This window comes from Platalea leucorodia (assembly GCF_965183815.1).
Source record: "Platalea leucorodia genome assembly, chromosome: 6".
NCBI classification, from domain to species: Eukaryota; Metazoa; Chordata; class Aves; order Pelecaniformes; family Threskiornithidae; genus Platalea; species Platalea leucorodia.
The window spans coordinates 1,880,815-1,907,919 of NC_138828.1; the positions used below are offsets into that span (position 1 = coordinate 1,880,815).

Consider the following 27,105-nt stretch of genomic DNA (forward strand, 5'->3'; position numbering starts at 1 on the left):
CAGCGCCACGGATGGAGGCAGAGCCTCGAGCTAGGGATTTGACAGGGAGCCCGTTGATGGGAGGGTACGGCCGTCGGTGGAAGGCGCAGGCTGCGGAAGGGAGGGACGCGAAGGAGAACGTCACCTACCATGACAGGGAATATGATAGCAGCCACGGTCGACTTGAGAATCCAGAGGAGGGCCAGGCACACCACCTGCAGGAAGGTGAACAGATGGACCCTGCGCAGCGGGACGTGGCGCAGGTAGATGAAGTCAGGCTGGTGTTTTAGAGGCATCAAGAGCAGCTTCAGACGATCCATGAACTAGAAAGGAAGAGAAACGGACGTTTAAATGAAACCCAGGATACGCAAAGAAGAAATACAAAAGCATTATTCCACGCTGAAGCGTGACCTTGAATCAGTCTGCTCCCCTTGCATAAAAGAAAGCCAGTAGAAAACCCAGCACAGCTCCCCTATGCTGACTGACTCGTGCTTAACGCAGGGCGGGCTAAACGCGTTAACTCCCTCGTCTCAAGGGAAGGTCCTAGGTCTACGCTGTACTTGGCAACTAACAGAGACACCGGAGCGAAGCACCTCGCAAAGCAAGGCCTTGCGGTGCCTTTATTTTCAGGAGCGGGACTCCGTGTGCTCTGGTGATGAGGGTTTAAACCGAGGAACGAAGGAAACGGCTCTGCTGGCTTCAAAAGAACGGGCCTGATCCGCTGCGGCTGTGGACACGGGGAATTTTGTCTTGAAGGGAGCGCTTCATTACCCACCAAACAGAGAAAACAAGATGAATGCCCAAACTGCGGTCAGCAGCAAACTCTGGGTCACTTCTGCCACCCTCCCCTGCCCCGCTCCTCCATTCAGCATTTAAAAACAATGCTTTTTTTTCCAAATAAATTGGGAGCAGAGCTCAACAGAGGTGAGGGCAGACATCACGCTACCAGAGGACAGAAAGGCACCTAACTGAAGAGCGAAGAAGACAGGCAGCTTTTCTGGCAGCGTCCCTTGCCCCGTGCTGGACCGGCTGGACTTGGAGTTAAACCAAAACGGGGATTTCTCATCGAGTGAAAAACATCCTTGATGAGGGGAAAACAAGCTGCCCAGTCCCCGGACCACCTGGGCCGGGAAGCAGGGGAAATCCCCTCCGGGAGAAGCAGCCCCAGGGCGAACACTACAATCCCCTCCTTGTCCCCTGCCCGAGCGCGGGCTTGCTGCCCGCTGCTGAGACCAGATCGATCTCCCACCAGTGAATGAAAGCCGGGGCCGTTTGAAAGAATAGCCAAGGAAATTCTCATGGTGCTCACAGAACAGGCAGTCTTTTCCCGTTAGAGCCCAACCAAGCGCTAAAAAGAAAGGCCACAATTAACAGGGTGCCAGAAAGCAACAAAACCACTTCCAGCTTCCTAGGGCCAGCTACAGACACCGCACTGTGAGAAAGGCTCCTTACGCAATATTTCCTCAACGACAAAGCAAGGGGCTTGGCTTCCCCTCCCCGGCAAACAGCAGCGTTCCCGCTCGTTAACACCGCGGAATAACCCCGCTGCCATAAATGCCTTCCCTTCTTTTCCTTCGGTCTGCGGCAGACGCCCCAGCAGAGGACCCGAACCATCCCGGGAGCGAGCCCGGGGCCTCTGCAAGCGTACGCTGCCCTCGGCATCGCTGAGCTGCAGGGGAAAAGATGGACCCTGGGTCTTCGCAAAGCACCCGCCATCGCTCACAGGGCCCAGACCTGGCTGCTCTCCCGCTGAGCAGATGCCTTTGGTCTCAATCTCAGGACAGCCAGCTTGCGGCTATGTTTGTAAACAGTTGCTACCCTCCCCGCATTTCTTGGGAAGGAAAAGGAGGCGGTGAAGGAGAAGGGAAAGGCCGGAGGGTTGCGAAAGAAACCCCGCGCTGGTTAATGATTGCCGTCTTCTGGAGAAGGCCCGGCGGGGAGCCTGCTGCCGGCCCTGGAGGGACTCACCTGCACGCCGTTGAGGGATGCGACGCCCATGTAGAGGAAGACGCCGTAGAGCACAGGCATGGGAATGAACTGCGGGAGGAAGAGCAGAGACACTGAGTGAGCACGATGCGCCGTTAACCCAGGGGGAGACATAAATCCTAGCCTGTGATCAACTCTAATCGCACCTACGAGTGGACAACACGGAGTAATAAAGCGAGCAATCCTTCCGCCGTGCTTTGAGAGCCGCAAGGACATTCGTGCCATCGCCGGAGGGCTGAGGAGCAGGGCAGGGGCCGAACGAGCCCTGGGCTGTCCCACGTCACGGGGCCTTGGATGTCTCTCCAAGAACCACAGGGACCAAAGCCAGACAGTGCCACCCAGTCAGCAAATTAAAGAGGAGGTGGGGTAAACGTGTTCCAGTAAGCTTCAAACTGCTTTTCACCTCTTGGTTTCTGGTGAGACTAGATGTAGAAGGTAGAGAAGCAGAGAAGGCAGCATGATCCTGTGGTATGGCCGGCTCAGGCAGCCGTGGAAACCCATCCAGAAAGGCTCTTCTCTTGAGTCCCACCTCAGCGATGACAGTTATGGCCACCAAATCTCTGACCGCTCCATCTTTCACTCACATTAATCCTTAACTATTCACAAATACAGGACCGTGAGTTACTTTCTTCACTGCCAGGAACTGTCTTTTCAAACATCCATTTCTGCTCCCTCAAGTGCTAAGCGCTGCCCATTCCTCCGTCACTGGTCCTGCCACGGGGGACATCTTCCTTCGGCAGCGAGGAAGGCGCACGGTAACAACATACGCGCTTCCCAGAACGAGCGTCCGTCCCTCCGACCCGAAGCACGAAGCTTTCCTCAACGGCAAAAGCCACCGCGTGGCTGCCAAGAGAGGGGAAGCGCTCCTCGGCCCCCCAGCAACACTGCGCAGCCGGCGTGGCGTGACGTGAATGGGAATACTTGGGCACAAACCACAGCCGGGGGCTGAATAACGGCCTTTGTGTGATTTACTGGAACCCACGAAGGAGAGAAAGAGGGAAGCGGCCGTGCAGTGACGGCCGGCTGCCACTGAACGGCAGCCGCAGCACGGCCAAGGCTCCCAGGCAAGCTGTGGCCAGCACTGCTGCTGTAGGACCATTTGTCTTCCAACCTGTGCATGTAACTCATTAAAGAGGCAAATAGCACAGCAGTTTTTCAGTGTTTTATCGTACTCCCCACATCATTCATCATTTACTGGGTCAGGAACGTGCACGTATCCCTGGAGGCCTTGATCCCGAACGCATGCATTTTGCTTGGGGCACACGAGCGCCAGAGTCAACAAGCCACGTGCCATCCGAGACCAAAGCTGCCCTGCCTACATTTTGCCCTTCCCTTCCCTGAATCTCATTCCCTATCACCTCCTGCAAGCTTCTTGATTGCCAGTTCATCCTTCTGTTGGATTTATTTGCCTCCGTGAGTGAGCTGCGTTGATGTTTCACGTTAAAAGCCAAATCTTTTTTCCGCAGCCTGGGTTCTGCCGTCGCGGGGAGGGACGGGGAGCCGGCGTGTCGCTCACATAGCTGTGGGTGTCCAAGGGATTCAAAGCCCTCACTGGGTCCGAGGGATCAGAGGAGACAAGATAATACCTCCTCCAGCAAGCTGGGCAGGAGGCTTTCAGAGTTGAGCTTTCTAGTTCATTTACACTGCTCTCTTTTCCTCCCTTCTATTTCTTTCTGTTTTTCAAAAAAAGAGAAAAATGTCCAAATATCATTTCACCATTCCCCGATAATTAAGCCTGTAAATCATCCCTAAATGTAACTTCAGTACATTATTCTGCGGAGTAGTAAGCGGTGCTTTCGTTTTGGAAGACTTTCTTTTGGCAAAGTATTCCCTAGCTATGGGGTTGCTGGCTTAGGCACTCCGAGCAAACTGCCGCTAGCCAACAGAATTAAAAATGTATTTATAGGGAAGTGCCTGTCAGTCTCCTAGCGGGGCCGAGGATGTTTCTGTGGAGATCTGCCATAACCGAGCAGAAACATCAGTGACGTTCAAAACCAGCACAAACCCTGCAAAAACCCACAAAAAACAAAGATGAGATTATTCTGTGGATTGCCTGGTTTATTGAATTTGGGATCGTTCATGTTCAATTTGCCGCTGGCACGAGAAGACTTGAATGTTCTGCGATGCTTTTAGCAAAGCAGTTCTCTCGAGCAGGAGACCCTGCCGCTGGAGTTTGCTAAAGGTCCTGAACCGCTGCCAGGTACTTCTCGCTGGCACGTGGGCGAGGAGCGTGCCGATTTATCCTCAGGCGTCCTCCCGCGAGGATCTTCCCCATGCGCGTTCTTGGGGGAAGCACGGACAAATAATAAATGAATGAAGCAATAACAGGGGAAATAATAGACCCCAGTGGAATAGAGGAGGAGAGATCTTGCAGGGAAAGGTCACGCGAATGAACAAACAGAATTATTACAATCAGGCATTAAATTAAGGGCACAGAAATGCTTGTTTGCGCAGAGGAGGAAACTGTTACCAAGACACAAAAATTTGCTAGTTGTAAAAACAACCTCAGAAACCAAGAATGGGAACACGCTGACTTTGTAAAGCCACTTTCTCCACTTTCTACGCAGGCAGCACCATTGCTCCCTGCCTGCCTCCTGCCCTTCAGGCTCACGTCTAACTGTGCCTCACAGCCCCCGCGGCTGCAAACCTCCTCCTGACCAAAAACTCATTTGCCTCCTCCAGAATCGCTTCTGCAGACACCCGTCTGCTCCGTCACGGAGTTACGATGCATGGTGCCGCTGCCTCAGTACGCATGTTACTGTTCTGACATCTTCTGCTCGCACCATCGGTCTGCGGGGCCATGGAGATGGACTTCTGCAGCTGACGTCTCCTGTTGTCCAGGCGGTATCCTCCACAAGACACGGATAAGCAGGTTTTCCAGTTTCGTTCTACGCTCCGATGATCCACTAAGGATGCGTTTCTCCGTGGCTACGTGCCAACAGATTTCAGGTCTTGGAAAATGGCTACCTACCTAGATTAAATGGTACATCAGCAGCACATCTGTCCAGAGCCTTCGCTAAACTCACAAGAAAAAGAATTCAGCAGATTAAGAAACCACATTTAATTGCGCTGCTTCCTCCAGAAACACGTTTTCCATACTGCTGAGCTGGGCATCGCTTCTGAGCGATAAGGGATGAGCTATTTCAGGAGGATCCAGTCTGAAAGAGTGAAAATTTGATTGCTGAGCTGGCTTTTTTAAAAAAATGCCAGGCAAGCTGCAGGAGCCTCGCAGTGCTGAGGTGCGGGCCTCGGCAGCCGCACCAGGCAGGGTACCGCTCCGCTACGGCGGCGGCAACCGTCCCGAAGATTTTTGGCCAAAACTGTGCCCATGGACTAACACCATCAGCTGTAGGCTCTGCTCGTCGCCACCAGTTCTGCCTACTCTTTCTCATCAAAAAAACCTCCTCTCAGTGGGCCATGCACACAGCCCGTGAGTAAGCCCCCAGCGAAGATTTTCTTTGGGTGTATGTGTCAAGATGTGCGCACGCTCAAATAAATGCAAATGTACTTTAAAACTACGTATCCCTCTGTTAACCTCCGTCTTCCACACAGCAACTCTACTGCATTGCCAGCCATCCGTCCATCATGCCGCCGGCAGGCTCCCAAGCTTTATCCGCAATATATTTTCTATAAAACACAGCCACAGCAGAAGTATACGAGTGCAAAATAAATCCTTAACTTTACGCAAACATGGAAAAAAAATCCTAAAATGAAAAAAAACCACAGCCCCCAAGCCCACCAGCCCTGAACTTTGTCACGATTACTATCTAGCACACTACAACGATGCTATTTTTTTCCTTCCAAAAGGTTTGTATTTAAGCTTCCGGAAAATTGTAAAACTGCATCAGTAATTCTCACTAATCTCCTCTTCCACGCTTCAATGATGAGCTTTTTTAGTAGCACAAAAATGGCCTGACCGTTGCCGTGGCCCTGCTTCGGCTGTGTGAGCAGAAGGACGCAGCGCGGGGGATGTCCTTACCTTGAGGATGGGAGCCATAAAGACAGACACGCCGGTCAGAATGAAAACGATGAATCCGGTGACTCTCTGCTCCCTGAAACAGAATCACTGGGTGAGCAGGATGGCTTCAGCTTTCCCTCTGGTTTTATTCCCTCGCAGAGTACTCAGAGCCAACATAAAGCCTGACGACTCCTTTTTGCAGCCACATTTTCAAAGCAGCCGGCCCATTACGAGCCAGCAGCACCAGGCCGGTCTCTTGATCCTAACCAAACCTCATACGCCTCTTTTTTCAAACACCAGATGCGTTTTCGTATCTTGCCTTAGCTCCGCTGTTTGTGGATCAACAGAGTACCGCTACTGAGTAAGGAGGAGCGTGTTTCCATGTTAAACGCTAGAAACCATTAACTAGCAATCCAAATTCTCTGCACGGCAGGATTTATAGCATGCAAAGAGGTAATAAATCATTAGCTCTCCACTCGTAGATTAGTAGCATATTTTGTGTCCTGGCCATAGTGCTCCAGCAGCTGGATAAACGGCCCAGACCTTTGTGGGGTGCTGAACGTGTGCCTTCGCCGGCACCCACAGCTGCTCCCTACATCCCAAAACACTTTCGCCAGTAATATTTCAGCGTACGGAAAGTGAGGCCGTTAAATTTCTATTTAGTCGCCGAAACAAGTGGCCTGATTTCCAGAAGTGCTCCTACTGAAAGCACTTCAGACCGCTTAATTAAGGCAACCAAATACAGAAAAACGTGCTTACGTAGAGCTGACTGCTCTAGGCATGACCTTTACGTTTTTGACCGTTATGTTTGCTTATGAATGCCTGTCTAATTTCCACGGATAAAGAAACCTGCAGTAAATTTATCTCCCTTCTCAAACACTGGCAAAACGCGTCCGATCGGGCTAAATAAACTTCTGAGGAGTTACATGGGGATTTGTCCAAGGAATTGCCAGAGGCCTGCGCTGCTACATCTCACAGCCGGGTTTGGAAATACAAAGAAAGCAGCATGAAATCCCTCATGACAACTTTGCAGCGTCCCATGGGCCCCAGAGCTCGCTCTGTAAAGCTTTGTGTATGTTGGGATGGCTTCAACGTGCACGCCCCAAGCAGACCGAGCAATGGTCTAAGCTCCGGTGCGAGGTTTCCTTCCTTTCCCCCCTTAGCTCCCGCACGTTTGCACAGGATCTGCAGGCATGCACGTAACACAACGGTTTTCCTCCTTTTCAAGAAGGAGTATTTGCAGAAGGGCTACGCCAGATAAACTTCTAACTGGATATATCCTCTGCAGACAAAAAAAAGCTGTAAGGAAGCACAGCTGATCTGAAGATTTACAGCAAATCTAAGAGCTATTCCCCCTGAACCTCCGTACGTGGCCTGCTCGATGCCAGACCATTTAGAGCACAAACTGATCTTTGCAGGCAAACAAGGCAATTGAGGCCTTTCTGGTTTGACATACCTCACTCCCAAAAACTTGGGCTGTTCTCCAGGGGCTGAAGTTTCCGTCTCCATCTTCAAGCTGTCAATGTGAGCGATGGAGATCACGGTAGCAGCAACATACCAGGGCAGACCCATAAAGGAGCATATGATCATCAGAATGGCCACCCAGAACAAATCCAGATGATACCCAGCACCTTTCTGTGAAGGGAGACAGATAATCGTCAGCTTAATTACTCTAAATACCCAGGGAAGGGCCAGGGCTCTGGCCCGGGGACAGAGGCACAGCAAACCAGCAGCATTTCCTTCTACAGCATCTTCTGGCCAACAGAAATTGTCCTAAGAAACAGCAGAGCAGGGCACGGTGCTCCTCAAAGGATGAATTCCCTGTCTCTGCAGGGAAAACAGGTACGCGTTACAGTTCTGGCAAGCTCTGGAAACAAGAGCGTACAGTAAGCACAGGAGAGCGGCACACTTGCAAGCAGTCTGGCAAAAGACCGAGCACCTCGCGTACGCTACATAGCGCTTGGAGGTTGAGTTGGTACAAGGCAAGCCCCGCGAGCAGTGAAATAGCTCTTTACAGAGGTACCTGACACAGCAGGCCATGAGTTAAAGACAAGCGGAGAGCACTACCTTCACCAAAAAATATTTGGTGAGATACCCATCGTATCTTCTAAACAGTATAAGCAAGCTCTCAATACACATCTCTTTTCTTTTAATATACACACACACACACGTCTTGGTTTATAATGTTCTGAAGGAGGTCTGCATTGCCTCTTAAAAAACAAAAATGAAACCCCATTATAAAGTGCTCTTTTTATAAGGATACGTTCTCATTTTTTTCATCAGGTGACACAGTGACAAGAAATTCCACGCCCAACATGACGGCCCATTTGGACAGCAGGAGGCAGTTACGGCAGCAAGAGAGTTTGGAGAGGGCGAGCGGACGGACGATCGTCCGCAGAGCAGGAGCTACGGCTCGGCGCGAGCCGTTCGTCCCGCTGCTCTGCTACGAGCGCACGGGGCTTCTTTCGCCGCGGTGGGAGGCCAAGATGGGTACCTTTGCGCGCCAACTCATCTCGCGTCTGTGTAAGCGACAGCTCGGATGTGCACAGAGCTTTAAACGCCCAAACCACCCTTTAAAACTAGCCCAAAGCCTAATTTTAGTGTAAGAAGCTGTTGTAAGATAACTCTCAGTGTAATGACTTAATGAATTCGACCTGAAAGCAATCTTGCAGAAACATGGTGCCTGCCTAAAAGTAACATTTGCCATTTGCTGTCTCAGCGAGATCTGAACGTATTTAGGATACGAAGCAACTGCGGGATCTTAGAGTTGGGACTTCACAACTGGTCTGAGCCCTGCTGACGGTGCCCGGTGCTGGAGGCATCTCCCTCAACATCCAACCCCTGGCTCCCGTGGGGAAAAGCGACAAGAAGAGCTGATGGGCTCACACCCTATCGAAAGGAGAAAGCTGCCCTCATTCTTTACTCCTTTTTCAAGACCTCTGATCATCTCTTTTTTAAACCCTTTAACGAACTACCACAGGAAATCCACCAGTCACAAGTTTCGAGAGAAGCGAAGAAACAAAAGGGCCACCAAAGAAAGGGATCTTCAGAAAAACACTAGACAAAACTCTAAGGTTTGCTATTTTAAAGAAGATTAACCTTTTTTTAATCCTGTTCAATTTGATTTTATTGGAAAGAACAAACGATCCGGACCTATCTGGTGACCCAGGAGGGAAAGCAACCCAGCTCGTCTTGAATAGCGCTCGTTGTTTTCCTCGTAGGCGCGCTGCTTACCTTGGCTGGCCCGCAGCGCTGGGACGGGCGCTCGGTGACGCCCTGCCAACGCTTTAGCAAGGCACCAGCAGAAAAAAACCCGTCCCTCCTTTGGCCTACAGTAGATTTTGTGTACGGAGGTGCTTTTTGGTGCAGAGCGGCAGGATGGGACCCGAGACCCCTCCATTAAACGAAAGCATGTGCTCCCAACCGTAACAAAGGAAGCGGGAAATCAATTTTTTATATTAAACAGTACTTTGCTGGAGCGTTTATACTTCGTTACTAAAAAAGTACACCCAGTGCTGATCGCATAACCACGTTCAGCGTCTATAAACTGCAGAGATGAGGGGCCTCTTCTTCACGGAGGAAGAGCAGTGAATATATTCCTCCGGTGATTAAGAAAATGGTACGTCTGCTTAGTTAGGTGCAGGAGACGGACCTAAAACTGAGGTCATGGCGGTGATTAGCCTCCCTCCAAGGAAGATGTGGGCACGGTATCGAATAGATCTGCCCTGATTCAGATGGCAAAAAGCGATGTTCTGAGGGTTATTTTTTAAACCAGCCTCCTAAGATCACCAGCCAGCACCCATCGCTGCGCCCAGCAAACCTCTCCCACTCCCTGCTACTCTGGCTCCCTCCTCCAGGCCAGGCTCAGGACGGTCTCACATCACACCTCAGTTGTCTGATGTCCATGGTGACCGTATAAATTGCAACGTCCCCCTCTTTTTCCAAGTAAAAGCTCCATTCAGATTTCCAACAGCTCTCAATAGAACTGATGAAGCAGATATCTAAACGATGCCCCAGCATCACCCATGCTTTGAGGGAGGCTTTACTCTCACGGGTTAGACCACTTGAAACGTGTCCCGTTAGCAGGAAGGGAGAGTCGTCTTTTACAGGAATTTAATATTTTTCAATAGAACTGACTGTGCAGGGAAAGGAAAAACCCTACAGGCATGAAAAACTGCATAGCGTGGGTCTGGAAAGTTTATTTTAAAAACATGACTCCATCCTAGGCTGTTATATGTCAGCAGATATAAAGCTCTTCTTTAAATAGCATCCAACTGTGGCTATGCCCTTGGTATGTCCCAAATCTCTGCAGCTTATTGCTTGTATTTTACAGCACTGTACAGCCAACACGGCTGTCATACTCGGGCCATCTCTGGCCATACCCACCAGAGGTGGGGTCCTGCCATCGCCCCGGCGCCCCGAAACCTCCTTCGGAGCGGCTGACAGCCACACCGACGCGCCGGGCCCGCGACACAAAGAGACCTTGTTCTGCCGGTGGCTGGCAACATCCGCCGGCGATCGTCTTGCATGATAAACACCGTCACAGGGGCCTGTCTGATCCAGAGAAACTTTGCCCGTTGTGATAAGGTGAGAGAGATTTTTGGCTTGGATGCAATAACGCAGTGCTGTGCAAATTAAAATTAGTCCGGGCTCAGGTTAAAGCAGAAGCCTCTCCCCACCGCAAGCGTGAGCTCCCAAAAATGGGCGCTCCCTGCAGATCCCTGCGTGACCTGGTGGACCCGCTCTGGCCACCCTTGCTTTCCTTTCCATGCTGATGCATCCGATTCACAGAGTCTACGACAGAAGCGCAGGAAGAAAGCCGACCACAATCACAAAGCAACTTTCTTTCCTTAAAAACAGCGGCAGGTGACAGGGAATAGGCCTGTGTCTTTGAGGGAAGAAGGTGGTAGGAGGAAAATTAGATGTTAAGAGTCATTTGATGCTAGAGGAGAAGCTAGAGTTAGCTGGGCTTGAGTCTGGGACTAGTTTCCCTAGAGAACTGGAGTCGGCAAAGCAAACGGCCATTTGGAAGCTCCAGCACTACCAAAACCCGGCAGCTCTGCACACCAGCTGTAGGGCAGCGAGCGATCAGACCCTTCTGCTGGCCCCAGTCGTCTTCCTGAATGCCTTGACGAAAACAACACCAGAAAGGACATCTGCCAAGCACCCTCACTGGAAAGCATCCTATCCTTCCTAGGGTTCCTTAACATCAGGCCTGGGGACTTGTTGTTAAAGGAACAAAGGGTTTTGGCAGTACGCATAACTGTATTTGCTGGGCATAGTGGACAGCATGCGCTTACCCTACACAAGCAAGCATTGGGAACGACAGACATCGACCGGTTTCTGACTGCGTTCAATTTAATGATTTCTTATCTGCTGCTGGAAAAGCAGAGCGCGCCAGAAGGACGCGCGAAGCGGACAAGCGTATAACTTTTTATGTTTGTGGATAGATGCGCACCCTCTTTCCTTTTCTAATTCTTCAAACGGCGGAGTCTTGCAGAATCACCAAGGCAAGCGATACCTCTTGGGTCAGGGCTAGCAGATTCTGAAATGAACTTCATACAGCCCTATACTAACTAAGGTAGACAGTACCACTACCACAAGTAGAATTGCAGGGGCAGCAAGGTTATGAAGGCAGCTAGATGTTGTTTACATCAGTGTTCTTTACAAGGCAAGCTTTGACTAGCTTGAAGAAACCAGAAACTTCAAAGTTTCTTTCGCCATTCTCCAATGTTTAGTTGGAGAGTAAAGCTCTTGCAAGGAAAGGTCAAAATATTGTGAAGACTTGAAGAAACTTTTTAAAGTTTTTTTTTTAAGTTTTAAAGAAAGGGGGCTTTAAACAAAAGTTCTGCCTCTCAAAGGAGGGCTGCTCTAATTTCTTCCGGCTCTAGGCACGTCTTTGCCAGATGAGCAGTGGGTAGGATGCGATGGGTCCAAGCCCTTTCCTTCCCCTAGAAGGGAAGGGGTAGCTGGCTGGTTTTGTGAAATCCCACTATTCCTGGCATGGGACCTGTTTGCAAAGGAAAAGGGAGGAGCAATCCCAAAGCTTCAGGATTCCCAAAGCATTCAGGGAACGCTTCAGGCCACACGATGGTGACGAAAATCAAAATGAGTAAGCGCTCCCTGAAGGAGACATTGCGAGTTGGCCCGGCACAGGGTTCTTGCTTTAAGAGGAAGGCAAACGCTGTTTGCGCAACGCTCGAGATTTTCAACTGAATCAGTGGTTTTCCTGGCAAAAACGCTACGCTAGTCAACACAATAAATATTATTGTTAAACACCAGCGATGACGTTTCTGAGGTGGCGTGTACGTTCAGCACTGCCACGGGCTCTCCTCCATCTCTAGCACAGAAAGAGCGCCGGGCAGCTCCCTGCACGCAAGACGCAAAGCACACCCACCTTGAGCTTGTGCTCCTTCCTGTTGACGATGACGGCTGTGATTTGCTGGTCCATGAAGATGAGGATAGTCACCAGCAGTGCAGGGATGGCTGCTGCCAGGTACACCCACCACGGGTTCCCTCCGAAAGGTGGGATAAACCAACCCCTATTGGGACTGGTTGGCTTTTAAGGGCAAGGAAAAGAAAGCTTGCATTAGAGCCGCAATATAGGAGTGATGACATCCTAAATACGCTTGTACTTCCAGCAATGGGGCTACAAGGAGACGCTTGAGGCTTCCCACAATTTCATCCTTCCCATTAACAGCAACAAAAGGACAAAGGCAGGATTTAAAGGACATAAATCAGCCAACCAAAATGATGCTAATAAAAAGGGTATCACCTGAGTAAAACGGTCCTTTCCAGATAGCTGACTACTCTCCTGTTTTGGGGGCAAGTCATTTTATACAGGGCAGACGGGGCGGGGGGGAAGGGAACCTCTTCCAAAGGCCACCGAAGAAGCTGACAACGACATACCTTGAATTCACTTGGCACAATTAGTTTCGGTGTGTCCACACCTACCAGGGCATCTATTCCACAGAAAATCAAAATGGACAAGATAATGGCAAAGTCACTGATGAGCTTCCGGGCCTGAAACAGAAGGTGATATCATAACAGTAGTTAGCACCGTGAAACACCATTTCACCCAACCTTTAGTTTCTAGGCGGTGCTCCAGGCTTGCGTTTGGTGGCAACACAAGCTCACCGTTCCTTCTTTCGTAGAGACAAAGGTGCGCGTTGTCACGTCTGGCGCCGTTTGCTTAAATGTGCCTTGGTACTTTACTGCGTTGTCTGAAAGCCAAACGATTAAGCCTAAATGGAAGCATGAAAACAAGCCTAAGGAAAAAGAAAACTGCTTTTGTAAGAAACTCCCACGTGAATTCTTCGAGGCGGTCCCACTGATGTTACGTTCGACACGGCACGGTCGAACCAACAACCACCGGTACGGAGACCTAGTTCCTCTGCAGCGGTGTCCCAAGAGACTTTTCAGGATCAGCTTCCAATATTAACAGATACTGAACATTTATAAACTAACTTAAAAAAAACAGTGACTTTTTTAGACATGTAAAATATTGTCTCCTTCTGTTTGCCTTCTGATCTCTGATTCTTTGGGGTCCACATATGGTTTTCTATGCAGGGCCAGAGACTGCTGTTTTGACACGAGTTGAGCTTCTCGGGTTATCACGGGATTTTTAAGGTATGTGGCTTCACAAAAAAATGCTGTGTCATCCCCAGACTCCATTCTTTTAACAGGACTGGAAAAAACCGGGAACGGCAAGAAATGGTATTTTACACCAGACAACGGAAACAGTCACAAACTTCTCTTTAGAAGATGGGAAGACCCAAACTTCCATGACAGAGATGTTCTGTGTGACGGGCAGAGATTACGTTGTTTTCTGTTCAAGTAATAAATCAACCTAAGCAGACAGAAAAACAAACTAGGCTTCTCGGCTAAATCCTCAACATGCCCTGCGAGTGCAACTCTACTGAAGTCACTGGAATACGACAACTCAAAGCTGCCACTGGTCGGACCCCGAAATTTAACCGGCCAGGACCCGCTGCGCTTGTCTGAAGCCGTGTGATCCCTTCTGAGCTGTTGTTCTTTCCAGGTTTCCTGGGTTCACATGGTTACAGACAAATTGAGCTGCATTCCAGCCCGGATGGAATTTGTTTCATTTTTATTAAAAATAATAGAGGTTCAATTGTAACACAGCAGAACAGTAAACATCCACGCAGGATAAATCCCCGTGTGTCAGGATGCCAAAAACGGGGAGGGCAGGTCTCGGAGAGAAACGTGGCTTTGGCACGCACAGAAGCCGCCAGCTCGCACGCGTGCCATGGTCCCTTGAGTTGGGGAGGCAAACGGGGAGATGCACCGGAGAGGTGCCTGGAAGCTGGCTGTAAGGCTGAGCAAAATCTTGTTCAAATCAACGCAGAGGTTTTTCGAGTCATCCTTATTTGGCATCTGATCCTCGGAGAAGAAAGGGAATTTCTGCTTTAGGTCCCTACCGTAACAGGTAGACCAGACACGGACTGTCGTCGAGTTCAACATTTTTGCACCGATTTCCGAGTATTTCCAACGCTACGTGGTAACATCAAAGCTGTGTCTCTGTCCTGTGCTATACGGACAGCTCGCTTACCTGCCATTCCTCAGTGACAACGGGCTGCTTCTGTCCTCCCCAAAGACCCCCTCTGGCTCTAAGCAGGGAGACTTCGGACATGACGATCAAGAGCCCCTTTCGGTCGTTGGACCTCTGTAGGACAGCCACGCGTCCTACCCCAGAGCCAGGACGGCCCATTAAGCTGTGTATCCGACACTCAAAATGGCCAGCTGAAACTACATATGCCTGAAGGGCTCTTCTGATTTCTTAAGGCTGATCAACTACATCGTTGCGTATCTCAGCTCCGAAGTGTTGTCGTCAGGACCTTTAAAATCACCGCCACGTCCCCACGGCAGATTACGGCTCATTTTGGCTCTTCTGCTGCCTTACCAGTGCCCTCCAGAAACACCGAGAGCGTGAAAGCTAAGCCATCCCGGACACACCTTGCTTAACCAGTACCATGTTTCTCAACCAACGCAACCTGGCTTCCCTGCAAAGCGTTTCCCCCTGCGCGCGCGACAGCTATACCAAAAGGCAGGCTGATCTTTGAAAGAGGAAAGAGACCGCTAGGGTGAAAGGAGATACTTACGGTGGTTGGAAAATAGCGACTGGTCTTGAATTTCTTCAGGGCCATGGAGCAGGTGTAAGTGCCAAAAAAGAGGATGAAGGACATGAGGGTGATGTCAGGGACGTATTCGCAGTTGTTGCCCACAAGTTGTCCTCCGTATTTCAAGCACTCCTTCGTCGTCAGAGAGGACCAGTCAATGGTGGTGTTGTACTGCAGCGAAAAAGGGAACGTTTCCATAAAGCTGTGCTCACACCAACGCTGTTCATGCTAGGACAGGAACGGGGAGAGAGCACCAGGAAAAATACTGGGGGGAAAAGGAAGGCATGGAGCAGAGACTCAAAATCCCCGTGCTTCTGCGCAGACAGAATGGATTTTAACCTGGACCGAGGATGGTAGTACCTGGGAACTGAGGACAGGCTGGGCCTCGGGAAGAAGAGATCTGACCTCTGCTGTGGTCTGCCAGACACGCTCTGTGTTTTCTCCAGGGAAAAGGCAACGTTGGAAACCTCAGGCAGAAGCTGGAGCGGCCTGAGACCAGCCCTACATCCACTCCCCACTGCTCCTTCACTGCCAGCAACACCAAACCCAGACCTGCTTCTCTCGGATCACTGGTTCCACAGCAGAAAATCTCCCCCCTTGCCCTTTCTAGAAACAAGGCGTGAGCTCGCCTAATGCCCACTGGCACCCGGAGGCCTCTGCCCACACGGTGCCGGGCCACGCCGCAGTTACTGGGTGCCCTTCTGTGTATTAGGTAAAAGCCATCAGTTCATCAGTGCCTGCGGAATGCCGGACACGCAAAGGAAAAGCCGGCGCATGGAGTAAATATTCAATGTTAATTGTGCTTCTACACAGCTGGGGTTACCAAAACACCCTCTGTTTCACAGACGAGCAAGTCAGGAGGATGCTGAGGCTCAGCTTCCCTCCCTGCTACACCCCTGCAGAGCCCTCCGGACCCAGCACCCCAGCCAGCCTTCCCCAGGCACCCGAGCAGCGCGGTGGCACGGCAGGGCTCTGCCCAGCCGGTAAAACCCGCCCGCAGCTGCAGAAAGGTCCTGGCGCACCAGCTCGCCTGCGGGGACTGAAGCCGGCACCTCCAATAAACCGGTTTCCCTTGATTTCAGCAAGAGCTGAGGGTCTCTTCGCCACCGTCTTGCCAAATAAGAACCTGCATTGGGATTTCCTTGAATTGCTTCCGTTCTCATTTGAATACCTCGTTACTAACGATGACCGACTGCGATGGCCAGGCAGGGAGGCACTATTTGGATTTCAGCTCTCAGTGGGGAACCCAGAGCCCCACAGGCTGTGTTAAGATGATCATCGGTGTCCTAATGCTTGTGGTGAAGCAGAGCCCGAGGAAGGGACTATCCCCGCCGCTGCCCTGCCTAATTCATCATCACGGCAGCGCAGGGATGGGGACAGAAGACATCCAAATGCACGAGAGGCCAAGAATATAAACGTGCACGTAGCAGCGAGCCGGTGAGGCTATTCCAGGCGTGCACAGACAGCACTGCCCGAGGGCAGAGTGGGAACACGGAGAGTATATGCTAACACCGAGAAAAATTTAAAGGATTTTCAGGTACCTACAACATTCTGTCAGTCTGGGGAGTTTTAGAATCACGTTGTCTCTGCTCCTCCTTTTCTGCATGAAAACCCCAATGAAGGAAACCACAGTCGTGGGAACCATGACATCAGGGAGAAAGAATATTTTAAAACAACTCAAAATGCATAAATCCATAGAGAGGAAAGAGTATTTTACTCCAAATAGTTAAGTTAGAACTTATCACCAATGTGGGCACAGACTAATTCAAACCAACAAGCAATTTACCACAAAAAGGATGTTCTTTAGGCCGAAGTGCAAGGCACAAAATGTCCTCTTGTTTATAAATGACATTTTCAAGCAGGGAAAAAAACCTCCTAACTTATATTAAATCTTGAAAATATGTAAGGTACTCGCTGAAGGCAAAAGGTTCACAGCCTCATGTTGCGTCTACTAGTATCTTGTTCATGTGTCTACGTTGAAAAATTCATCACATATGCCTCCAAACTGGATGCTTCTTGAGCTCTGAACCTGCACGTAATAAACTGCAGCTTCCTCAGCAAACGTTGTGCCTCCCAAGAGCTGAACCGAGGCGTGATTTTGCTGACACCGATGGCGGTGGGGGGGAAAAAAACACACCCCAACAACAAGCCCCCCAGCTGCGTGCTGCTGTTTGACACGGTGCTGCCACGTTTGCTCTCCCAAGAGCAGCAGCACTTCGTCCCGCATCAAGAGGATTTCTGCTGCTCCGCCCTGACGGCTCACGGCGGGATGGCTACAGAGGGGAGCGCGAACGTGGCTTTCAAAGCAGGGACATAAGCTAAAAAACAAATGTTTGCCGGCATATTTTACATTTTGTGATTTTACATCTACAGAAATAAGCATGGGAGAGCGTTCGATAGGGAAGATTACCACTCGGGGTACCAGAGAGCAGAAAGAAGAGGGCACCTCTCTTCTTTGGGAGACCTCCCAGCGTGATCTTGCTCCGTCCCCCTGCCAGGATTTGTACCGGGGCGGCTCCTCCCGTTCCCCAAATCCTTGTCATGTGTCCCCAGACATTGGTTGTGCTTTGAAACTCTCAGGCATCCCGAAAGGGGCCTGGAAACAGAGCTAAGCTCTGCGCCCCGGGCTGGCTCCCCCGGCAGGGAGCAGGGCTAAGGCAGAGCACCCTCAGGGACCGGCAGCATCTGCGTTCTGCCGCAGAAAGCTGTGATTCTGGGTCTCAGCTGACTTCCCCTGCATCAAACACGAATCTATCTGACCCCATCAAGCTCCATTCCTTTCTCCTCATCATCCAAAGGTCACCGCTGAAGCGAAACGTGGAAAAGCCAGGGTTGGCTACAGAAAAATCCAAGAATGGGATGGAAACAGGACTTTCCAAAGGAAGGGCTGGCCACAACGCTCCTACCGTTACAGCCCTGGACACCGGGATCCGACTGTTCCCCCGGGAGAACCATTTGCACCCTGCCAACACACACAGATCAGACCGCAAGACAGCGGCTGCTATCAGCAGGTAGTTAATATTATCAAGTTGTGCACGCAGTACTAGGAGAAATCCTTGGAGGATCAAGCGAGCGTGCCAAAAGTCACGTTTTCAAGCGCGTCAGCGTGAGGGTTTTCTTCACGCGATCAATTCCTGATCTATTGGCATGGCCCAGAAGAAACGCATGGCACTTGAAGACTTCCCAGACCGTATAATCCCTGCCCTGGCAAAGGGCACTTACCATCTCCGCAGTGGAATAGAACAGCTCATCGGCCGACGGCACCTTTGTCCCGTTAAATAACGAGCTATTAACTGCAAGAGAGGGCAGAAAAAGAACGGCCGTGAGCGTGGTGCCAAAACAGCTAGGAAAGAAAGCAAATTTCAACTCTTAAATCATTTCTTAACTCCATCAAATTGTTTGCAATCTCTTTGCTCAAGTAAAGTGAGTCAAAAGTATTGTTTCAGAGTGACTCAAAAGCATCAATCATTTAAAAAACGGAAAGAAAAGGCTAAGTGAAACATAGTTCAAACCTAGCTGGGTTTTTTTTGGAGTTCGCTGTAAAAAAAAATATAGAAAAACAGACAGACAATGTAATATTTCGTGGTTTTGCAATGTTTTTCTAACGATTTCTGGATTAAAACAAATATCCACAGAACACTCCTAATTGTTAATTTAAAATTAACGCACAACCCCAGAGATATCCAGAAAAGCAAAATGCATTTCAGAATCCAGCACAAACATATTTTTTGTGTCAAAAAGTATAAAGACTAATGGAAATCAACAGGGTAATTTCATAAATAAATTCATAAATAAATCAACAAGATAATTTCTTTGAAAGCAGGGGCAGCGTGCACTGTGACAACGATACATGTTCTCCTTCTGTTTTCAGGCGATTAGAAGTCATTTATTTGAAATTTCCTTTAGAAATGCAATCCTTCCTGAAAACAGGCTCGTCAACTACGTCCTCATGTTTTATTTAGGTTTTGCACGTGCTTCTGTGTCTGTTAGGACTATTGAAGTTGTACTAAAATATTGCCTACCCCACATTTGTTCAGCTGGAGAAAGAGTAAGTGTATTTGTCTTTTATACTACCGAAACCGTACTAGGGTCTAAGTAAGTAGTAGGACACCTTTAGATGTAGACCATCTTTCCCGGGCCCTGGACAAGTCGGATCTGACGGCTCGTGTCAAGACAGGGATGTTGCTGTGCCTCGAAGCGTTATCGCAGGCCCTGCTGCCAGCAGCTTCCTCGCCACGGCGGGGATCTCTGGGGAAAGGCCAGGCGCGGCAAGGCCCGCGCATCCCGAGCGGGCAGCCTGCTCCCCAACCCCGGGGGCAACGCCTGCGCGCGGAGACCGCGCCGAGCCGCGCGCCGCGCTGCGGGGACCGAGCGGAGCTGGTCGACCCACGCCATCCTTGTCTTGAGAGGTCGAGTTTGAAAAGAGATGGTCAATGTCTCTCAGAGGGCTTTATGTTCTTTTTCTGGCATCTCCAATCACGTCCAAGCCCTCCTGGTAGGCTTGACAGATGAGAGCAGGCCTTTTGCACGGAGCAGCTTGTCCCCTCCGAGCAGAAACACGCAAGGCGGCCAGTTCAACGAGGGGCTCTGCACTGTCACGTCGGTACCCAAAAACCGCAGGGAGCGGGGAGCAGCAAGTCGCAACCTTCCGGACCCCCAGTCGCCTCTGCTGCGGCTGTCGAGGCCCCTCGGCGTTCAAGCACGCTGCCCTGACACTTGGCTTTCGGCTAAACGGTTGCTAACGCGGACGCTATTGCTCCTGAAAGCGGAACGGAGCGTGGCTCTGGCTGCTGGTTTTGCCTTTTAACTTCTTGACCCGCGTTACGAAACGGTGCGCGTTAGCTCCGAGACGCAGACCGGAGGTGCGAGGATCAAGGGGAATTCCCCGCGGGACACACCGAGTCACTACCGCCAGAGCGCACGCACATCCCGCCAGGGATTTCCAAGGCGTTATTAAAATAACCTGCAGAAAGCCTTGCAAAAGGCCCCGCAGAAAGCGCGGCGGGGCGGGCGAGACGCTGCTCCCCGGCTTTCCGAGGCCCCCGCAAGCGGGGCTGTGGGCACAGCCCAGGGCAGAAACCCAGCAAGGCAAGCTAAGGGCTGGTGCTAAAACTCCGGAGCCGAATCTTAATGACGCAGAGATGAAACCCAGCAGTAAAAAGCCCGAATCAGAGTATGAGGAAGAAGAGTCAGCTTCACCTGCACCGTGACAAAAATGAATAAAGCTTTACCTGCACTTACTTTGGGGAAAAACCCAAACCCATCTCCCCCCACAGCTCATCAACCACTGCTTTCAGCACCCCAACAGCAGCAGACGTTATCTGCACGGGAGGAAAATCACTGGGAAGAAAGCACGTACTACCGCGTTCCGCTTTGTTTCCTAGAGCCGGGATCCCCTTCTGCTAATCCGCCACGTGCGTTTTTATTCCATTTCCTCATGCGCGAGAGAAAGCTTGCAGGCTTTCAGGGAGGAAACGTGAGCATAAAAGATAATCGATGCCCTAATGCTCTCCTGGTATCTGCTTACGAAACCCGCTGCTGCAAGACCTTACAGTCTTGAGCTCTGTTTCAAAGACAGTCACTACACCGCTGGGCTCGCAGCTTGCTTTGGGTTAAGCTCAGCTCTTCTCGCTTACCTTCTGCTGTGCCACCCCCCTCGGTGCGTTCATCCCGAGCCCAAGGCCCAAGAGCCCAGCCGGCTGCCAGGGCTCAATCCCCCCGAGCCCCCCGGCCACGGCACGGAGCGGAGCAGCTAGCAAATACCCCAGAAACGCAACCACGATATTCTGCCTCTGCCATCTCATATGGAGCTTTAAAAAAATGCAGGGCGGGGAGAATAAGGCCGCTTATGGTTAGTGAGCAAAATGTTACAGGCTGACTCCCATTGCATGGCTGTAAGCATGCACACAGAGCAAGGCACCATCTCTGAAAACGAGCAAACTCAGAGAGGCTGCAGAGCCCCTCTGTGAAAGCGTTTGGCTTAAGACTCTGTCCTGGCTGTTGCTCGCTCCTTTGCTGCTGATTTACTGCTGCGTGGTAAGAGAGGAAACCTCCTCTGTAGCTGTAATGAGCGGCTGATGCTGATTCTTTAAGGAGCAGGAATTAAATCTGTGCCGCCTTTTGCTCACGGATGCTGTGTGGGTTTGTGCAGAGACGGAGCCGTACAGACCCACGCGTGTATCGGTGCACGTCAGACCGGTGAAAGGCCGCAGTGTCACGACTGACAGGCCAGCAGCTATTCAACAGGCCGCTCGTTCCTCCGGAAAATTCCTTGCTTCTGTGCATCAAACCCACCGCGGAAGGACATGCCACCAAGCACGGGATGAGAACAGCCGAAGGACCCAGCCGGGGCCACTTGCTCTGCCGATGCCGTGACCCCAGCACTTGCTGCTTTACACACAGAAGCCTCAAATTATTTTTTGAGCTCGTCCTGGACTGAGTTTAAATATGGGATCACCCTGTTAGCTGCTCCATTCCCAGACAGTTTGCTGTTTCCAATCTTCTCCCTCAACTCCGGCAGCTCCGGGAGCGCCGGTCTTCGTGCCCGAGGTGCCGCAGACCCGGGCAGACCTGCGCCGGAGAGCTCGGCGTGGCTGGAGCCAAGCCCCGGAGGGTTACCCGGACAGATTGCTGCCGTTGGCACTCCAAAAAAAACACCCTGCCATTCACGTGGAAGCAGAACCAGACCAACATCCAAGTGCTTGCAGAGATCCTACGTTTAATAACCACTGTGAGCACGCAGCTCCTAGGGATCCAGTTCCCGACACCTTTTGCACAGAGGCAGCAACCAGAGGCTCTTCCCGTCTGACAGGTACGTCGAGATAACCTGAAGTTTACTTTGAGCACAAACCAAGTTTCTTACTCACTCCTCATTGTTTGAAGGATCCTAGGAGTGGTCACAGCTTCCTTAAGGTAGGAGCCAGCGTAATTCTCTTTGTATTTGGGTTTTGTAACCTTTTGTTCCCGGTTGTGTTGCCAGATCTATACGTACGCTGGCTATACCTGCCTGGCAGCCCACGCTCCAGTGATAGGCTGAACCGTTGGATATCCTTCCCTTCCGCTCCAGCGAGGAACTGTTTGTGCTTTTCCACTCCTACAGGCGGCCAGGAGGTGGAAAACCACCCATGTTTGGGCAACTCCCTGAATAAATCCAGCTCCTGCGCTTGGCAAAATGGCACAGCGGATACCGGGAGCGACCTGAGCACCGCGGCAGTGACCTGGCCACCGTTTCTGCCCCTTCACAGTCTTCTCGGAGGAATGCCATTCGGAATTAACAGCCACAGGGATGCAAGGAGACAAGGTTACAGAGACAGCGTCTCCACTGGTAACGATGCTCGCATGAGGAGCTCCAGAAAGGCCGGCTATAAAGACATTCCAGTTGGCACGTAGGGCAAAATTCACCCCTCAGCTCCAAAATAAGGTTAAGATAGGCTATCTGAAGACAACTGATAAAGAAGGATTAACCTACCCGTTTATTATCTGGACTGCAGCACAATAGAAAAAGGAAGCAAATGCAATCTCGTATCTGCAAACTGGAGAGCTAATTAAACATTCTCTTACCTGGATCTAATGGTTCACAGGCACAAGAGTAATGCGTGATATAGTCCACCTTGAACTTGGAGTTGATCGGGTAATGATCCGCCAGCTTGATCATCTTCTTGAAAGCATCGTAAATGAAGATGAAGCTAATGAGGGAGGAAAAACCTTCTTCGGTGAAGCGGGTGAAGTACTTGACCAGGAAGCTGGCATCGGTCGCGACGAGAATGAGACACTGGAAGGCTGACCAAAGGCCGATCCAGAGCCGAAACTCCAGGTAGTCAAAATCATTGTCTCTGCAACAAGACAGGGGTGGCAGGAAGGGAAAACATCGGGGTTAGAGAAATCCACGCAGGATTGTGACTTCCCAGTGAGAAGCGGTGAACGCGCAGCCCCTGGGACCTGTGCTCATTCAGACTCAATGAGAGCGTCCCCAAGAGCTAAGCTCTGTTTTCAGCCGGCCAACTCCATAAACGTAGGCGGCGCAGTTTAATAGCCGAGGCGGCAGAAAAGCACGCAGAAGCGATCGGTCTTGCTTACGCCTCCACTAATAAATGTTATCAGTGAATTCAAGCTCTTTCTAGGCTTCCCAGTAAAAGTCCTCCCTTGGCAGAGAGGATGTTGACGGCAGGGAGCTGTAAAGGCCCAAACACCCAAATGTCCAGACCAAGAGCAGCTCAACGCCGACAGCTTTCCGCCAGGCGAAGACGCAACCACAGTTTACAAATCTCCTTCAGAAAAGCCATCTCCTGCCAAGCCTCACGCTCAGGAGCCTCCATTTCCAGCTCTCAGGCCCCTGCGCTATCTGCAGAAATCAAAATATCAGCAGGAGAAGGGCAAGAAGTACAAAGCAGAAGATGACAAGCCCTGGGGCCAGGACGCGGCAGGTTGTATAGAATGATGGTGCGAACGGCATCGTTCCTTCCTGGGAAGTCTGTTTGCCCCTCGTTTGCTGCTCGAGGCTGCCGTGCCCTGACAGCGCAGCGTCCAAAGGCAGGCTTTTAGGACTGAAAAGTGAAAATCGAACAGCAGAGCAGATAAGGCCTGGCCAGGGAGGTTCCTGCCTGCGCTGGGGAAGGGAGCGGGCGGCGGCGGGGCCGGCGGCGGCGGGGCCTGCAGCCCCAGCCAGCCGGTCTGCCCTGGAAGCCCGCAGCCCTGCAGCGTTGAAGGAAGGGCAGTTTCTGCGGAAAGTCTCAGAGCCAAGTCTCTAACAGTGTCGGAAAACTCTGGCGAGGAGACAGGGCCCACGAGTTTATCCCTTCCCTCAGCTCCTAGCTCCGGGGGTGGTTTTAGCTCAGCGGCAGAACACTTGGTAGGGTGCTTGCAACCTGGCAAAACTGGATGCCCTGGGAGCTGGCTACAGGCTGGTCCCACCGTTTACTCAGGTCCCCACTGCAGATGGACGCCCTCAAACCTTTTGCAGCAACAGTGAAAAATGTCCTTGTGTCTCCCCTGTTTTCACACACTATTTCCAGGTAGGAGCTGTTACACACCTCTACCCTTCGTCGGCACTCACCCACGGGCAGCAAACCGGGCAGCAATCTTGCACGGCGCAGCCCGAGCACCCACCCCCCCGCCAGCAGCGATCCCGGCCAGCGGAGCGGCTCGAGGGCAATTTTCTAGCGCGTGGGATAAAACTGCAGAGTAGAGAACAAAAGTGCACCTCAACAGGGGGAACGACAACCTTGTGATCGTAAAATGGGAGAAAGGGCTGGAGACCAGGCAGGGTGCCAGTTAAAGGCTTGCTGCTGGGCAGGGTCACGCATTTCCATGAGGCTCCCGGGTCGGAGGTCGGGTAGGCTCAGCCAGGGTCAGGGACGGGCTTTCAAACCGAGTCTCCGCAAAGCTTTCTCCTTACTGCAGACAAACCTCTCAGGGAGGGCTGCAGCCTTCTCGCCCCGAGAGCCTGGCCTGGACGAGGGGTAAGGAGCGAGGAAGAAACAAAGCGATGGTTCAGAAAAGGAGAGGGGGAGATAAAAAACAATAAAAACCCCAGTGACGGCTCTCTGAATACCCGGAGGCAGTGCCTCAGAGAGCAGGACCTGCCACCCACCCGACCGAGCGCGGAGAAGAGGGCTGGCAGAAACCCAGATGGCATCCCGACTGCACACCACTGCAGAACTTCAAAAGGTTTTAAACTATTTTTCACTCCCGCAGCATTTCCGAAGCTCACACAGCAAGTGAAAAAAGCACAGGACGTTTGGCGTACACAGTACAACAGGCTAAGTGCTTCTGCCCTGATTCATTTTCTTTCCGAGGTCTCTGGAGGGGAAACTTTCCCGACTTTTGCGGCTGGAAGGCAGAAGGGTCCTGCTTTCCTGGGGAGCCCCGTGCCTCGCTTCCCGCTGCTTCCCGCTCCCAAACCCAGACTCACTTCACAACGGGCACGGAGCAAAGCTCACCGGCCAGGCCGCAGGGTGACCTGCGGCGTCCCGCAGCATCGACCCACTCTGCCGGCAGCGCGGCAACGCCGCTGCCGCAGGCGCCCAAAGCTAGATGCACGGCTGGGTACGCCAGGCTTTTTTAGATCTCTCTCCGTACGCACACACCCAGAGTCAAACTTTGAATCGGTAGATGGGAAGTGTTTCCAATTTTCCTCCCAGCAGGGAACAGCGTGTTGTGAATATGAACAACCGCAAATGCGTTATTGAAAAATCACAGTCCTCGATTCCAATTTCCTTGTGAGAAGGACTCCCTCGAAAAATCCTGCCATTCTGCTCCAGCAGGTTGTTAGGACAATAGCTTTCGTAACAATCACCTCCTCCTCGGGTTAAAAATAACCCCCTTCTCCCTCCCAAAACCATACAAAGTGTTTTTCCATTTTGCTTTTTTTCCTTCCGTGTGCTGCACCTGGGCTTTCACCTGCCTGCCAGATGCAAACAGCTACAGCATGCCTGTTCCTGATTTTATTCCTTTATTCCAGTCGAAGACAGAAAAGAAAGGTGCCCCTCTCTTGCTCTGCCACGGAGCTCTCACCAGTCGGCCGCTTCCAGTTTCCCTCCCCGGGCTAGTCTCATTTTCTGGCCCTTTTTTCTAGCCTCCATCCCTCCATGTTGCGTGGGAAGGTGCAGGTTGTCTCTCCGTGGCATCCTCGACTCCAGGATGAACTCCTCCCCAGCTTGGCACGAATACGGCTCTGTCTAGCAGCAGTCAGAGCCGTATCGAGGCCGTTCAGGCTTCAAACCCAACAGTACTGATTATAAAATAACACCACCTTTGGCAGGGCGGCAGGAGAATCGGACCGTGCCCGTTTCATCCTGCCCTCCGCTCTTCCCACAGACACGGCTCACGCTGCCGCAAGTATCATCAAGTGGGTGAAGTAACCAAATGAAATCATCTCACCCCAAAAGAGGCCGGTGTCGCGCTGTGTTGGTGGGATCCCATGTAAATATATACCTCAGCAGAAGCTCTGTGCCTCAAAAGACTTCTCCGACGTGCAGGGTATTTGCAGGAAAGAGATGATTATATGCTCTCAATTATTTCTGAGTAACTACCCACAGAGATTAAATATAACGAGGAAGGAGATACAACTAAACAACCAGACATATACCATGTCTCCTGCCTTATTGCAACCTGCAGCCATGCTCAGCTTAATAATTCAATAGACCTTTTCTAAAAATAACCACCGACGGCCAAAGAGCTGTTCCGCATCACAGCCGACCGCTTTTGAAAGAAAGCCTACTAACGCCTTAACCCCAAAAGCGCTTGGGTCTGTGTACTGAAACACAAAGTCTTTCACAACTTGTGAATGCTCTTTTCTGTATAACCTAACACGATCTCCTTGCAAAACACCGTCCAGCCTATCAGTAGTCCTACAGGTAAAATCATCAGTGAATACACATGTAAAATCTCCAAGGAATAGGCCGATTCCTTTAGGGGTTCTCATTATATTTTGCCATCATTGCAGACGATGGGAATAGGTAATGAGAACACCTAACAAAATGGGCTGCCTTTAGCTCTGGGTGTCAGCTATCACCGCTGCATCAGCGCTAACAGGGCGGGGAGGGAGCAGAACCTCTTTCTGCCAGTTAAAAGGAAAAAAAACCAAGAGGGTTTAATGCGGCAAAGCTCCACCGAGGAATTCTGGGGACAGATCGACAGCTGCTTCTATCACAGGTGCTTTTGCTTTTATAAGCAATAGCGACTATTTCAAATGAGTCCTGATTTAAGGACGAATTTCTGGTAACCTTGAGAGCTGTGGGGTTTTGTTAGTGAAGCGACCGAGAGCTGGATTCCTTTCTTTGCTCCCAAGGGAAATCCGCGGCAGCCAGGGAAGCGCACGCAGCGGCCGGGGAGGAACGGCACGCTGACCGTAACCGTAACCCCTCATGGAGGACGGCCTCGGCCGAGAACTTCCAGGAGGCCCCAAGGAGAGACGCACCCGCGCACGGGGCAGCGCCCCGGGACACGCGTGCCGGTGAAAATCCCCCGTGTGATTGCACTGCCCTCTCGACAAGGAACAGAGAGATGTTTCATTTCATGCACTAAATCCCCCCCTTCCCCACC

General features: G+C 51.3%; 1 protein-coding gene across 2 annotated transcripts in view; it reads right to left on the reverse strand.

Annotated features, from left to right (window-relative positions):
* The window catches only part of SLC4A4 (solute carrier family 4 member 4), a 191,117-nt gene that overhangs the window by 9,613 nt on the left and 154,399 nt on the right, over positions 1–27,105 (reverse strand). For both annotated transcript variants that reach the window (XM_082315604.1, XM_082315605.1), the window contains exons 14-22: positions 22,624–22,895; positions 18,286–18,356; positions 15,046–15,234; positions 12,833–12,946; positions 12,321–12,482; positions 7,380–7,558; positions 5,945–6,017; positions 1,948–2,016; positions 129–302 (exon numbers count right to left, since the gene is read on the reverse strand). In XM_082315604.1, coding sequence (XP_082171730.1) covers positions 129–302; positions 1,948–2,016; positions 5,945–6,017; positions 7,380–7,558; positions 12,321–12,482; positions 12,833–12,946; positions 15,046–15,234; positions 18,286–18,356; positions 22,624–22,895 — 1,303 coding nt within the window. The remainder of the gene's footprint in view (positions 1–128; positions 303–1,947; positions 2,017–5,944; positions 6,018–7,379; positions 7,559–12,320; positions 12,483–12,832; positions 12,947–15,045; positions 15,235–18,285; positions 18,357–22,623; positions 22,896–27,105) is intronic.